The 16,545-nt window shown below is 42.6% G+C and overlaps 1 protein-coding gene across 5 annotated transcripts in view; it reads right to left on the minus strand.

Annotated features, from left to right (window-relative positions):
- Positions 1-16,545, minus strand: part of MTCL1 (microtubule crosslinking factor 1) — a 459,063-nt gene that overhangs the window by 324,325 nt on the left and 118,193 nt on the right. For all 5 annotated transcript variants that reach the window (XM_069216701.1, XM_069216685.1, XM_069216678.1 and 2 more), the window contains exon 2: positions 13,264-13,488. In XM_069216701.1, coding sequence (XP_069072802.1) covers positions 13,264-13,488 — 225 coding nt within the window. The remainder of the gene's footprint in view (positions 1-13,263; positions 13,489-16,545) is intronic.

The raw sequence follows: 16,545 nt of genomic DNA on the forward strand, positions 1-16,545 counted from the left end.
AAAACGTATTGTCATTGGACATTCTCACCAGAAAAATCTTAATTTCCTTATTATGGATCAATACAGTTTCATCAATGTTGCCCATTATTTCTCTGAACTCACTAAGTGTGAACCCATAGCCAGCACCCAAGAGAGGCTTTAAAACTTAATTTGCTTTTTCAAAGAGTGCAAACTTGACTGAAGCCTGGTGGTTGTGTTGCTGCTGGGAGCTCACTGTACATTCATATTTTCAAATGTATGCACACGTGCCCTTCTTGTGGGTACACAAATCTGCTGCAAATACTTTCACCTCACTGTTTAGATCAGTTACTTGGCTGAAAACTTAATCTTGGAAGAACCTAGCTGCAGATAAAAACACGTTTGCCCTTTGAAAGCCACATACTCTGTACTTTGTTCTTTCATCAATCCCTTTGGCCTTACTTAAACCACAGATAACATATTGAAGATCCTCTGCTTTCTGATCAGTTGTTGGAGGTGGATGAGGGCTAGCCATCAACGGCTTCTGCTATTTTTCGACAATTTTTTCCAGACTTTTTTGCATCGTATATGACCTGTGGCACTTGTTACAATGATAAAACATTTGGGCCTCTTCACTGATCAGTTTTAATCTTTCGTGAACTTCGCCTTGCCGTATTTCTGCAGCATTTGCTTTTCTATTGAATTAGTTTGGCATACAACATTTTTCTTTGTTGAAGGAGTCCTCAGATTTTGTAGTTAGCAACACTCCGCCAGGAAGTAAGGATCCTCTGCTACCATCTGCTTTATTCATGTTTACGAATTTGAATCAACGGAAAACATGGTTGCAAAGCTATTTAAGAAAACAAGATAGATCTAGGTAGTGTCCCAAAAATGGGTACCAACAGAATTAAAATGAAGGCAAAAAGCCAAACAACTGATCATATAAATTGATAAAAACAAGGCGAAACAGGCATACACAATCATAAATTCAAAAAAATTGTCTGTATTGTTCATAACTGGATAAAAGTCAGATTTATAGGGTACACAGGGCACACAGCCAAACATACATTCACCATTTATATGTACAGTAAATTAAAGTCTCATTTAAACATCATAGATTAGTGCATGTAAAGACCAATCTCTTAACATACGGAGTCAGTTCTCTGTATGTATCAATTGATCCGGGGGTCCAAGAATTAATATACGAGAAGTGGAGCAGACATTGACATTTCGATCTCTTGTGTCTCTAGTACGCGAGACCATCCTCAGGACCATATAAAGAAAGGGAGTTTCACTGTAACCCACAGTGATAAATAAATGTTATTGACAACAGTCGGGTTAGCGTAACCATTTAAAAAAAATAAGCAAAATTAATGAATAGGATAAGGGCTAGGTGTGTATATTTGATTACAGATGGAACCGGTTTATTGGCAATTAAAGCTCCGCTCAGTACATAATTTTTGGGATGTATTACCTAGATGTATTGTTTACTTAAATAACTAAATATAACTTACTCTGTTTTGATACCATAGCTCAAAGTGCTATTGGGGTGCCCATGCTGTTTGCTGTAAAATAAGATATGATACATTCACACATATCATGAATACTCTGCAAAAGTTAATATTTTTCTATACAAGAATGGTGTACAATTTTAGGGGTGAGCCAGAAGATTTTCCTGTTCTACAAGGAATGTTGTCCGACTCCTTTCTAATTTTGCTACCCATTTAGACTTATATTTTCTGATTTTACCTACTCTGTAAAACTCTGCACTTGGGACCCTTTATGGCATTGGCTCTGTACCGCTTATTTTTTATTTTTCATTGATTTTGATATTTTGGGAGGAGCTTTAACATGGGGACACATTGCCTCATGAAACGGAGGTTAACACCATCTCCAATCTAGTAAATTGTGGGAAGACTGATTAAGGGGTGTTAGGAAGTCTGAAGGCAAAAAGTTAGGGGGAACCACGCCAAGGGTGCCAGATCTGTTTTTGCTGACTTCGTTTTAGTTGGTCTTAGGACACGTGTGCACTTTACCACTGCTAACAAATTCTAAATTGCTTGTGCTCTCGAATTAAAACATGGTAACACTAGCATCTACCCAACTGGCAAATTTAATTTACTTATAAGTCCTGAGTAAAGTGCCATTACATTTGCACAGGGCCTGTAAATTAAATGATACTAGCGGGCCTGCAGCACTGGTAATGCCACCCACTTAAGTAGCCCATTACTCATGTCTCAGGCCTGCATTTGCAGGGCCTGTATGCACCATTTAAACTGCTTTTTCAACCTGGCAAATTAAACCTTTTGCCATGCCCAAACCTCCCTTTTTAATACATAGACGTCACCCCTTATGTACGGCCTAGACAGCCCAGAGGGCAGGGTGCAATGTAGTTAAAATAAAGTAGGACAAGTACTTTTAAGTTTTACACATCTGCGTAGTGAAAAACTCCTATATTCGTTTACCACAACTGTAAGGGCCATCACTCCCATTGGATAACATTGGAGTTGCCTTATTACATTTGTAAGTGCTATTCCCCAATGAAAAGAGATGATTGATTCATGTTTGGTGTCACTGGAATCCCAATTTATACTCCTAACTTACAGCGACGTCAGATTTTAAATTACAATGGCCCTTTTAGTAAGTTGCCATTTTCCTGTATTAGCCATTTGGTGCCTGCAGCCTGTGCCTGGTCACATGACTGGGTGTAGTTGGCAGTTGGGCCTTGTGTATTCCTCCTAGACAGCCACACACTGAGAGCTTAGGTGTGATTGGATGGGCCATTACTGGCCAGATTGGAGGGAGGCGCTGGACACAGCCACACTTACACTTGAATAGGCTGTGGTCTGGCTCCACACAAAGGGCTGCATACCTCCTGTAGATAGTCTCTAGCGAGGGCCAGGCAAGCAGGGCATTTGGGCACTTCAAAGACATGCCTCTAAAAGCTTCTCCCCACTTCAAAGGCACAACTGTATATAAAAGAAGGATCTCAGATGCCTACTCTTCAGTAGACTTCTGGATCCTCTGAAAGGAAGGACTACTGTGCTTTTACAAGCCTGGCACCCTCCTGGACTGCTGCTCTGCTGCCCTACAACAACTGCTGCCCTGCAGTGCTGACCTGCTGCCCTCTTGCCTGGAGAAAAACAACTAGACCTGCAACATCATCTTGAACCAAGGACCCCAGAGTGACTCAAAGGGCTAATGTGCTGGTCTCTGGATCTGAGCCTCAGGGACATGAAAGACTCCCAAACAGCTCCTGGACCCATCTTCAGAGAGTTTCAGACCCCAAAGTGGTGCCTCTCAGGTCCTGGACCTTTGGTGTGTCTCATGAGCTCTTGAAATCAAGCTGTATCCAACCTGTGCTCCACTACGGTCAGCCTGAACCTTTGACTTTTACCCAGTCCAGCGTGACTAGATGGATGTGGCTGGAGCTTTCTGCTTTTAGGCACTACTTTACAGTTCATTCTTTAAAAAAATCATATCTAAGGTTCTACTGATTGAATTTTTGTTCTTTTGGGCTCATGGTATTTATTAAACTAAGCTCTATTGTTCAAACTAGGTTGGGGGTTCTTTTGTTGTGAGGTGTTCTCACTATTTTACTGTTTGAAGTGCTGCACAAATGCTTTATACTTTGCTGCTAAGGTAAGCCAGACTGCTCTGTGCCAAGCTACAAGGGGGTTGAGCACAGGGTAATTTGGGGTTTGCTTGTGGCCTTACCCTGACTAGGATTGCAGTTGCTGCTTGACCTTGGCTCACACCCCAGTCAGCCAGTTATCTTATTTTTAACATGGTGATTATTGAGGTGTCTCGATTTTGGGGTACCTTTTGCTCCCACAATTTCCGTAATAATAAAACAAACACTGCCAGCAGCAAGCACAAATCCACGTAGACTTCCATACCTCACAAAACACTTATACATTACATATTTTAATGTTTCAAACTGCCCAAATGTAGACCACTTTTTAGCTATCTAATTCACTAATGGGGACAACTTTTATTTTGGTGCCCAGGCCTATTATCTGTCACAGTCTGGCCCTGGAATCAGGCACTCTTATCAGTGAAAGTGTTTTGTGTGCGGATCATTCCTTGATACCTCTTGCAAATGGTCGTTTCTCTTGGCAGTGGTTATTGCACATAGTATTCTGTATTTTTGTTTGGTGAGCCATGCAAATGAGTGGTCAGGGTATCATTAAGTGCAACCTTCATGTGTGCCGTTGTGTGGATCCTCTCGCAACTGCCTTGCACAACTATGTTTATGGACCGTCATTAAAAAAAGCAAAGTGTGGTAAATTAAATGAAACCACAGCAGAAAGAAACCTTAGATAAACATGCCGCCTGACTTACTTGGCTAGGCACTAATGTACTGGTGAATGTATGTATGGTCATATAATCTGAATTTAGTCATGATTAATAGTAAATGTTCCTCACAGTCATTGTCACTAATCTATGATTATGTGGCCACAGCGTTTTCCCCATAATTCTGGTTTGGCTGTCCTTAGCACATCATGTGCAGCAAAATTTATGGATGGTAACAAAAAATGTTTCAAGCTTAAACAGATTAAAAGGTACTACAAATACTGCCAGGCATGTTGCTGCACTGTGGCAAGCTATTTACAAAGGTTGTCTGGTAACATTCCAGTGTCTAATTGATGTATTTAGGTATTAAACCAATACCAATTAGGTGATAACTTTGGCTAGACAGTGGTAACATATTAAAGAAGCATTGGCAATGTCAATAGTTCTAGCTTTAAAGGAATGTTGTGTGGTGAGGTGAAGCATTAGAAGTAAATAGCCTGGAAATAGATATGTATTTGTCTGGAAGCAAAGACCAGTAGAATAATATTGGTGTACACCAGGTGACAGTTACACAGTCAAGCAAGACCTAAAAATCCATGTAGGTTTATGACTGCCCTCCTTCCGTCTGTGCTTCTGCCAGAGAGAACCATTTTAAGTTATCTAAGACACTTTCATAGCATTCTAATGTCGTGTGTGTGTGGTGGGGGGGTGGGGGGGGGGGGGGGAGTTGTGGGGGTTCACACTTAGGCAGCTGGACAAATAAACAAAATGATCACACCTGCGTGGAGGACCAGCACTTTTTTTGTATTGTAGACGCACACAACGTCTGCCCGATCAGAACATGTACTTCTAGCTCCCAACACGTGGGCAGAGCCAAAGCCCCCTCTGGTGACTCTCACCTAATTGTTTTGCAAAAAAAATGGCTAGTTGGGTAATAATGCAGAATGTTTTGTGGCAGTATGTAGCACAATTTGCCTTTTAGTAAAATAAATGTGGTCCTCCTACGTGAATTTGGTTCTCACCTACCGCTTTATTTTAAGTAGCCTTGATCATAGTGCACAAACACAACTGGCGGATTGAGGGAATGGTCGCCATTTTGGCACAGCAATGGAAACTGCTTCTTGCAAGTGCTGGTAAAGGTGATGTCAACTGGTGCAGTGACCCAACATTGCCGTACGCTGACAGGAGATAGATGGTACAGGTAGAGGAAGAGTGTTGGCAGCAAAAGATAGCCAAAAGGCAAAAACTACAGTAGTCATTAAGGATGTGGCTTTTTGTAACTCCGTCCTCCAGCGCTCTCCCGTTCCCAACTTGTGGAGACAGATCACCACACAAATAAAATACTGGGCGGAGGTGACACTAAGCCGACAAGCCTACGCAAAGCACAATGAGATCATATTCAATGCACTGTAAGAAAGTGTTCTCTCACATCTAGCCCAGAGAAGCAGAAATGTCCTGTCATGCTTATCTCTTGCAGAGGTTTTCACTGCACAACATTGCATGCCCCCATAACTCAAACAGTTGCCCCACACACTTTACTGGCTTGACCACGTCCCTGGATGTGATCTTAGCTTATGGACTGAGAATGGATAATCTGTGCCATTAAACAAACAGTTTTATTTTATATTAGTGTGTCATAATGTTTACAGCTAGCCATAGAGGACTTAGATGCTTTGAATTGATAGATGTGTGGAGCCCTCCTGATATCTGAGTCGGTTCCCTAAGTCTCTTTCCAACAGAGGACATACTGCAAAACAATCTACTGGACCACCACAAGGAGGTTGAGCTATTTTTAGATTCTTCCTATTCTTGTCACATTTGCTCTGTGTTCAGAGAGAGAGGTCAAAAGCCAGTTTGTCTTCTTGCAATGCAAATACTTTTCCTTGTGACTGCAGAGTTCCAGGATTTTGTAAGGTGAACTGTCTGACATATGTGAAATGAAAGGTTTTCGGTATCAGTTTGTTCCTAGCACACAACATGTATATAACTAAATCAACTCTACAAACATTTCAAAATATATTTCAGTAGCTGTGAAAGACCATTTTTTCCACTTCTGTAAGATGACTTTTTTTTAATAGAATGAAGAAAAGTCAGAACACTTTACTTGGTCATGTGCAAATGATAAATGTTTTTTTAACCCAGTTTTCACAGATTATTGTTAATATATATAAAGTTTTATCAGTGAAGCTGCAGGTTAGTGGGAAGGTTTTTGGAAATGTACTGTCTATAAATGAGAGTGTGCTACCACATCATGCTTTATGTGTACCCTATATGTGGGCTAGATTTATTATGCATGGAACAAACGTTTCTAACGTTACCAAAAGAGGATTTTTTTTTTTTACAGCAGAAACGATGAACTCACATATTTGAAGGTGCACTCATATGTGACAATGAAGAAAAAGGCGACTCTAAAATACAATATTTGCCTGGGATCACACAATCTGAGACCCGTTTCCGTGTCAAGTACATTACAGTTCGGTCGAGTAGGTTATTCAAGCTACTCGGCCTGCAGGTCTAGTAACATTTTTACGATTTTTTTAGGCAAGCGAGGGCTCAAAGTCATCTTGTAGAAGCATCTTCCTCTTCAAGCTATCACAAGCAAGGGTGAAATACTCAAAATGTTTGGAAGAAAATAATTACAAAAAAATAATAATAAATCTAGATTTAAGGTGTCAACCCATATGCAAACAAAGCGAAGTGGTTCCAGTTTGAAGGTAATATTAAAACCCAGAGGGCTAAGGCAGAGAAACAAGAGTGCAGTCAATCTATAGGATATTCCAATGCCATTGACAAATGATGATCCAACAGCATTATTTGCACTATGTGCACGTTAGTTTGTGTAATACACCAGAGAGTGTAGGATGGGGGAGGAGAAAGGGAAACATAAATGTCCCAAGGGAAGTGGGAGGCATTTGCTGTGGAAAAGAGTTAAAACATGTATTGACTTTTTTTATACAGTTAAACGTTGTCCCTAAGATCCAGGAAGGTTGATAAAACACGTACCAGTTGGGTCACAGAAACATAGTACAAACAGCTACATTGTAGACAGCACCAATGCAATTTCTTCTTACACCCAGAAAATGTGCAAAGTATTGGCAGTAGTACTGAACACTCGACTAACAAGTAAACAACAGATACAACATGAGCAACAGCAATGCAGATTTCATTCACATGTGAAGATGTCTGGGCCAAGGAGCAACATGCAAAGTCTCTCACCACAGAACCCCCGCCTCCTTCCCCCACACGCACTTTAATTGATGGAGCACAGGGAGAAGCAAAATAAGCTTCACTGACAAAGGACAAAGGTAACAGGTACAGTACTTGCAGAAGCAATACAAACCCCCTTTCCACAAAGAACAGGTACAATACAAGTTGCAGCACTAACAATTTCCGTACATGCTCAAAACAAGTACATCACAAGCAGCAGCGGGGTATGCTTTCCACACAAACAGTATATCAAAAAATGTTTTGGTCCCTCTGGGGGAAGGATATGAATTAACCTCCACGACAGTGGTTGTACCATAAAGAACTTTCTGTACCGATGAGGTTTGTGAGTAATATATCACATTTATTAGAAACTTAAATTCAACAATTTAAAGTAAAGTAATCGAGGTGCTCCTGTATAACGGCGCAGTGCGAGTGAATTATGTGTTAGTATAAGTGTTGCAGTGCTATTTACATGAAAACTAAAACCAAACTGTCTTTAAAAGCATGAGGGCTCAGAGATTTGACTTTTTTTCTATGATAAAATGTCAGTACTTTTATCTTCCTTTATATTGGTGCTTTATGTCGAGAAGACTCGTGAAACTGTAACTTTCCCACTTGAGTCTTTATCCAATTTTATACCTTTAATGAATGAGGTTGTTCGTGCTAAAATTACAACAACTAAGTCTGGATCACCACTTGATCCTTGTCCTCCTAAGGTCTTTAAAGCACTGGCATCCGGTTTGCAGTAACTTATTAAGGGATTGTGAGGTTTCTACTTTTTGCAAAACTGCACTTATCACTTCGCTCTTAAAAGACGGTCTTGATAATGACACTCCTGCTAGTTATCGCCCCATCTTATTTTTACTGTATTTAATGAAGATTCAGGAAAGGTAAGAAGTCACTCACTATGTTTTATTGAGGAAGACAATACACTTAGGCCCTCATTCTAGTCCCGCCGTCAGATTACCGTTCCGCGGTCGAAAGACCGCGGCGGTAATTCTGACTTTCCCGCTGGGCTGGCGGGCGGTCGCCTTCAGACCGCCCGCCAGCCCAGCGGGAAAGAGGCTTCCACGATGAAGCCGGCTCGGAATCGAGCCGGCGGAGTGGAAGCTGTGCGACGGGTGCAGTTGCACCCGTCGCGTATTTCACTGTCTGCGCAGCAGACAGTGAAATACATGTAGGGGCCCTCTTACGGGGGCCCCTGCAATGCCCATGCCAGTGGCATGGGCACTGCAGGGGCCCCCAGGGGCCCCGCGACCCCCCCTACCGCCATTCGGATCCCAGCGGTCGGACCGCCGGGATCTGGATGGCGGTAGGGGGGGTCGGAATCCCCGCGGCGGTGCAGCAAGCTGCGCCGCCGTGGAGGATTCAATGGGGCGGCGGTACACTGGCGGGAGCCCGCCAGTGGTGCCGGTCCGACCGCGGCTTTACCGCCGCGGTCGGAATCCCCATTGGAGCACCGCCGGCCTGTCGGCGGTGCTCCCGCGGTCCTCCGCCCTGGCGGTCAAAGACCGCCAGGGTCAGAATGAGGGCCTTAATCATTATCAATCTAGTTTTAGACTCACTCTTAGCACCGAGACTGGGCTTACAGCTGTCTCAAATTATATTCGTATGATTCTGGATGAGGGAAATTCAGTGGCTCTCATCCTTTTTGAGTTGTTGGCTGCCTTCGACAAGGTCGCAAATAGTAATTTGGTGAAACAGCTTACTTCAACTGGCATTCAGGGTAAAGCTTAAGTGGTGTGAATCCTTTTTGCAGAATTGAACACAGGCGTTGTAGCTGGATTCTTATCGTTCCAACTTCAAAAATCTTTTTGGGATCCCGCAAGGATCTGCAATTAGCCCCACTCTTTTTAAAATCTATGTCACTCCTATGGCTGATTGATAACCTCTTTCAGTTTTGTGGGTAAGCAGGCGATACCCAAATATATATATTTTTTTTAAAACAACCTGAACTAGCTACAAAATCTATTTAAAAATTGCCTTGTACAAATGGCTACCTGGTTGAACGACAATTCTGATTTAATTTTCATAAAACAGATATATTATTGTTATGTAATGCTTCATGGCGGTTTCCGGATTGGACGCCTCAATTATTAGGATTGTGCTCTGAGCAGACTACCACTGCTCGCAACTCCGGCGCTGTATTCAATTCCAAATTTTCCTTCGAGTCTCATGTGAAGAAAATCACAACCACCTGCTTTTTACTTATGAAGAAGCTAAAAGCAAATTCTTCCTTTTATTCCGAGCAGGCTAGGCAACCTCTGATTCAGGCCCTGATCCTAAGAAGTAATGTAATGCTTTGTATCCTGGGCTTCAAAATTAACGAATTCAAGAATTGCAATTAATTCAGACTGGAGCTGTCAGACAGATTTCTAATCTTAGTAAATGTGATAAAAATCACAATGCACCCGGAGAGAAACTTCACTGGCTTTCTGTTCCAGAATGATGTGAATTCAAGACTCTGTGTGTCACAAAGTTATTTTCCAAACACTAAATGCTAAAAAACTACTAGAAACCTACGTTCTTGCTCTTTTAATCTTGTTGTGCCTAAATATTGGAATGGTTAGATTTGTAAGTCACGTCTTCTCTGTGTTTACCGCACATGTTGGTAACAAACTACTGTTTCAGATGGAGCCAAATCATTTAACATCTGTTTAAATAACACTCTTATCCAGGGGCTGCGCCTCCATTAGGGCGGAGGAGTGTGCCCACCCCCACCCTTGCCAGAAGCAGCAGCTGCAAAACCTTTAAAAGAAAAGGATAATAAACTTAGTTTATTATCCTTTTCTTTTAAAGGGGTGGGGCCATGAGGGTGACTAGCAGTGAGGGGGAGTGCTCAGCGCTCCTCCTCACTGCGCATCCATGTTTGGTCAGCTGTCTAGGGTTGGCCAAACACACATGTGCAGCAGGCTCTCTCCAGGACGGCAACACAGTTGCCGGGCTGGAGAGAGCCTGCACAGGCTCCCCCAGTCTGCCTGGGAGCTTCCTGGCTGGGCGCTCCAAGCCAATCCAGACACTGCTTGGTGCGATGAGGAACAGAGGAGCGCCGCGCTGCGGAGGAGGAGGCGGCGGCGGCGATTGTTTTTATTTATTTACACCCTCACCTCCCCCACACGTGTGCCGCCCATTCTCTTTGCCGTGACTGCTCTGATCTTACTTTCTTTAGCGACAGGAAACCTCCGGGTAATTGAGCGCTCAATAAACTAATAAGGGGTGAGGTATATGTATTTGATATATTTGTCTTTTTCTTGCCTTCAATACACTCGAGGCACCCATGCACTATTTTCCCTCAAGGGGTAATAATGTGCACTGTACCACAACACTTAACCAATTCTGAGGGCTACTCGACATACTGAGTCCAGTTCTGGGGGTTCCATCTGGAGCTTTTTGACCAGTTTTGAAGGGCACCACTGTCGAGTATAACAGAAAAGGGAGAAATGGCGGCACCGGAATGTCTACAGTAAATATTTAATATGAGACTAAGACTGCTGCATGAAGATGGCCACCAGTTTCCAATTGTACCTTCTTACGCAGTGCGATGTTTTAATATTGTTAAACCACATATTTACACAACTTTCAAGAATAATGAAATAAAACAAATGCAGTTGTAAGGTTATTTGGATCACATTACTAATATCAGAGTATTAGTAGATAAATAAAAAAAAATGACATATCATTTTCTTTGCACTGCTCCAGATCAGCGCACATCAAGAGAAAGACAGAAGGCGATGGAGAGAGAATATGAATGTGGTCACTGCCTGCATTGATACAGGGTGATTTACAAAGAGGGAGGGTAACAGAAAACAAATGCAGTCAAGGAGGTGGTAAGGGAACAAATACAGGTTGTGATGTAAAGGGTTTGCTTACCAATACGATTCCTTTTAGCCTACATAACGTCTACACTGGGGGTCTCCAACCTTTTGTGTGATAAGAGCTACTTATGGTAAATGCCATTCATTGTGAGCTATCAATATTATTAGTGTTATGACTGTGACCATATTAGACAAGATTAGTGGCCAGCATGTTCAACTTAACTGGCAGAGATCACCTCAGTGCATCAGACAGGGATGCAAGCTGTAGTAAAACATGTTTTGTCACTTTAAAATGACTCTACATGGTTCATACATAACAGCCATAGCTGTAATGCCCTTGGCACAAAGATAATAGTAATAATTCTCCAGCACCACATACTTTATCACTCGAAAAATCAGCTTTAAATATATTTTTTGGAAACAGACATTTTTTCTGCAAACATCAGTGCATGAGTTCTGAACATCCACGCACTGCTGTCTTGAATACGCAGCTTTGGCATACATATATTCAACCAAGCAAAAGGTTCTCGTTTAGTAGGCTTAGATGCACACAGGAGAGCTACTGACAGGCAGCTGGAGAGTTACTAGTAGCTCACAAGCTACTCGTTGGAGAAAGTTTTTTATGGAATACAGCAATTATGGAAAGAGTCTCTTCCCAAAAGGTATGAGCATCCCCAAATGTGTTTCGTTTTAAATAGACCATGTATCATAACGTATGCACTTGCTCTTATTACAGCCACAATAAAACCCTCCTTTGTTTTCGAAATGGCCCATAAATCATTTTACCAGAAATGACATCTCTAAAGAGTTTTGTAACACTACATCAACAAAGGTAACACTATCGAGTCAAAACACACAACTGCTACTACACTTTCATGACCTGGTATAGCTATCGGAGATCTACTCTCCTTGGTGACATACAAGGACTGTCACTGAGTGGTTTAATGACCCTAGAGTTAACACAGAGTGGCATTAGCCTTTATGGCAAGGAACTATGTGAACACCTAGAGGCACATACATGTACTGGCTGTTGAGTGGTACATGCAATTGGTGGGCTTGAAATGCATTCTGTAAACACTGGTACAAGACATCAGCAGAAGTTCCCTCATAACAGAGAACTAACTGAGGTGAGGGAGAAATAGGCGATCCTAGTGCTGCCTGTGTTCATGAGCTAATATCATTATTGACCTGGGAGATGGTCAACAACAGTAGCTGTTGTCCTCTAACCTACGTGCATGCCTTTGAACGGTCTGTGGGTTGTGCCCATAGATTAGGTGAAAGCAAACAAGAGTGACTGAACATCTCTGCTGCTAATGAGGCTAAATGCTATTGTATATCCCTCTCAGTGCTATAAAACTCGTCTTAGGAAATGTCAGAGGATAAAACTCACCGGAGTCACATCTGCGGTTTCTAATACTGGTTTGCACCTCTTCTCCACGCATTGATAATTTCTGAGATGAATTTGTAGAACTTGTATCTCCTCTTCAAGTACACCCAGAGAATATTTTTGAGATCTGATCACCTTTCAGGTATTTAAAATAATACTGTAAAGTCTCAAAAGCTTCAAGGTGGTCCTGCGTATGTGGTATGTACACTGTCCCTCATTTACTTCTTTATGTTCTACGTCACCTCCTACTTACTCTCCTGAAGTACTGTATGGAGCTTTTATTCTCCTGGACCTTTCTCCATAATGGAATCCTTCTTGCTAGATCTTCTCCTTCCTAAACCACCTAAGACTAGGTTTAATGGTCGTACCTATGTATTTTTATACATTTCGAAGTGCCTTATAAGAAATTATTTGAAGCAGATACACGCGTCAGAATACAGAGTAAACAAAAAAGGCAATGACGACTCAACTTTGTGCACCTGTGATGTAACTTGTAATCATTGCTCACCTTAGCTCCTGCCAAATCCACACACATTGTCGGTCAGCCCCAACCTTCTTGGATACCAATCACGCACCTTCTGCAAAACTAAGAGCGTTTACCTTTAAATCTTGCTCCATGTTTCTGATAAGCTCTCCATCCACTTGACCAGTCTGCGCCACTTTCAGGCTCTTCTGTTCAGCTTTCCTGAGGCGGTATTGCAGGATGCGGCAGTTCTTGTTGGCCCGATCCAACTCTCGACGCAGCTCCTGCAGCTGGTAGACATCTTCTTCCACATAGCTGTCACGCATCTCCTCCATTTCCGCTCGAAGCTCGTCCAACTCATCCTATAGGGTGCCAAAGAAAAGTGACGTCAGAGGAGCAAAGAAAACCAAGTGAGCAACATTTTAACTTTCAATACTACCTCTAGACTGGCAATAATCTGGCGAGTGAGTACCGCACTGCTCGAAAGCAGGACTGACCAAAGAGCAACTTCAACTTGCAAAGTTCACCCCAAATCATGGTCTCGGAATTGATGAATAAATACATCGTCCTCTTTCCACAGTGGATGTAACATAGGATGCCACCAAAAATACTACTTTTACCACGTAGAGCAATCCATAGAGCGCATATTAACATTAAAACCATATCACAGACTCTAAAACGAATGCTGAAAGAACTTGGTGGAATAGCTAGTGTGACATAGCGCCTAGTAAAGATTGTAACATAACATATAACCCAACAAGGCAGTTCCTGGCATAGCCCAAGTAGACAGCACCTGATAAAAGCAGAACATTTCATTCTTGCATTGCTTTAGTTGCAAAAGGAATTATTTCATGCACAGAATCTAAACAGACTGTGCCCTCCCCCTACTGAAAAGAGCTCAGTTTGCTGTTGGGGCCTGCTTGAGTGACAAGGAGACAGAAGCTTTTATCCGCTGAGAGGCGGGTCAGCCTCCTGCTTAATACTTTTCTAACAGCCGATACCTCGAGTCTCCCCAAGACCTCGCCTGGCCTCACAATATCAGCGCTGGTTATCTTTACTTCCCCTACTGTGCAGACGAGGACGACGCACTTGCAGGCTTCCCCGAGACAATTTAATGAGGTTACATTGTGTGGGCTGAGGCACCTTCCATCTTAAAGTGGGTCAGCGTTTGAAAGAAAGCGTCCAAGAACATTCCAGTGTCAAACGGGCCAAGTAATGTGAAAGACAAGTAAACTCACCAGCAACAAAAAGGCAAGAATGGAAAATGGGGCTCAATTAGAAGAGGTATGAGGGGAGGATCCACATCTCCACACAACAGATCGAGGCATCCACTCATAGACCCTGTACTTTAGTACTCCGCCTCTCACCAATAGCTCCGGCGCTAGACACAGACAGGGGACAACTAGCTCTTCCGTGAACGGGCATACACAGAGGTATTGGTGGCAAGCAAATCCCAGCCAACCGCCCCACCCTTCTATTGGCCACGCGGCACACCTGGTCTTCGCAACACTGCATTTTGTACAGCGCTTCTTCTGAAACCTGCAGATCAGCACAATCACGGAGAAGGTGGAGTTTGCTAACCAACTATTTGTTTTTGTTTTTTAAATGCAGCAAAAAAATGCAATATTCTAAAGAAGATCTCTTTATTAGGTCAATACATGTTCAGTCAGTACAGGATGATGGCAACCAAGACTGTGTTCAGCCATACCAGTGTTAACTACTCACTCTTTAGAGCAAGCCCCCTTTCTGTGCCACACTCAGGCTCCCACATTGCATCAGTGCCCCTCCTGACCTGGGAGGAAATAGCACCCTTACAATGTCCATTGCAGCACATTTGGTAACAGTTCCCCACCTGTGTGGTAGGCAACTTAACAAAAATCTTAGCCCGTTGTTGATCAGGTGGAAACCTGGTTAAATGAAGCCTTGTGGCTAATTTGAGGTCACCAGGGGATTCTCCATAAAATACCTGCACAGAATAGACCGAAGAGGGGGAGGCATGGCTCTCACTGGCCACCATCAAGAAGTACTCTGGATTTCAATGTCTGGCCACAAAGATATGACTCGTTCCCACTTTTGGTGAGAACAGATCTCATTTAGCACCCTCCTCAGAAGGTTGCTTAAAGTCGTCATTGAGCTGTTAATGTGTGTTAATTACTCCATTTGTTTTCCCATGTCCTGTCTATTTTGACCAACCCTTAGCTCATCTGCCACTCACAAACACTTGAAAGGTTCTCTTGGTGCCTGCACTGTTCCCGTCTTGTGCTGGCTCTTGTGGTACCACCACAGCGGACCAGATGTGCAAGCTACTGCAGCGTTACATGTCCCACGGCTTCACACTGCACCAGGACACTGCGGGTGAAAGGATTTACCAACCCTCAGTCCAAAACAGAAGCTGTACCCCACTCATGAGGCCCACCAAGGCCAAAACGGGTCTAGGGCTCCTAGTGCTTCCATTCGGATGGGACACAGACAGGCGGTTTGGCTGGTCGTTTCCTTTTGGAGCAGGACCTGGGCTGATTTGCATACGGTTGCTCCCTCATACCAACCCTGCTAGATATGTCCAACCTGTCAGCCAAACTCAATTGTACATGACCTTTCGCTTAACATATTTCTTTTATTTTTATTTTCAATTGTCATACAAAAACATATATACATCGAAAACTTTAAGTAACAGCAGAAATACGGTTCTAAATATTGTTGAAAATAAGATTAAATCACATGTCCTTTACTTAATAAATTAATCATGTCTTCTTTGTAACTCATATTCAGTAAATAGATGGCCCACCAAAAATATTGTTATAGAGGTTAGATTAATACAATAGAACAATATGTCCTTTGTGTCATTGATCCTGTGTGCCAGGATAAGTTCAAGCATTTGCCTTCCATACCACTCTACTTACGGCCTTCCATACCATTGCTTGGCCAGGGTGGAACAATTTGCTGTTTTGTCAAGCATACTACAAGATAGGAGAAAAAGATCATCCTGAGACTCCTCCCCTTCAAAGTATATTGAATAGGTCGATGGGCACAGCCTGACATTAGCTCATCCCTGCAAAATGTTCCAATACCAACCGCCCATGATCCAAACAGTTTTCAACAGCCGAAATGGGAATAAGGTCTACTTGCAAAAGGTCAAAATACCACCCATGCCTCACTTGTAAGACCATCTGTACTCAAAAAGCAATCCTAGCTTTAAACAAATTTGATTAATTACAGTTTAATTATTTAGATGCAGAATGGTTCAAAATTCACGCAGCACAAGGGCAAAGGAATTTATTGGATTATGAAGTCGACCCGATGACTGCAGTTTGATTAAATGTTTTGATTGTTATGAAGATGGCATTATCTAGTTGCATCTGAGTGTACCACTAATTATTTGTTGTATACGTCTGATGTCTTCTTTATGCTTCACTGTCTCT

Source organism: Pleurodeles waltl, chromosome 2_1, assembly GCF_031143425.1.
Source record: "Pleurodeles waltl isolate 20211129_DDA chromosome 2_1, aPleWal1.hap1.20221129, whole genome shotgun sequence".
Lineage (NCBI taxonomy): Eukaryota > Metazoa > Chordata > Amphibia > Caudata > Salamandridae > Pleurodeles > Pleurodeles waltl.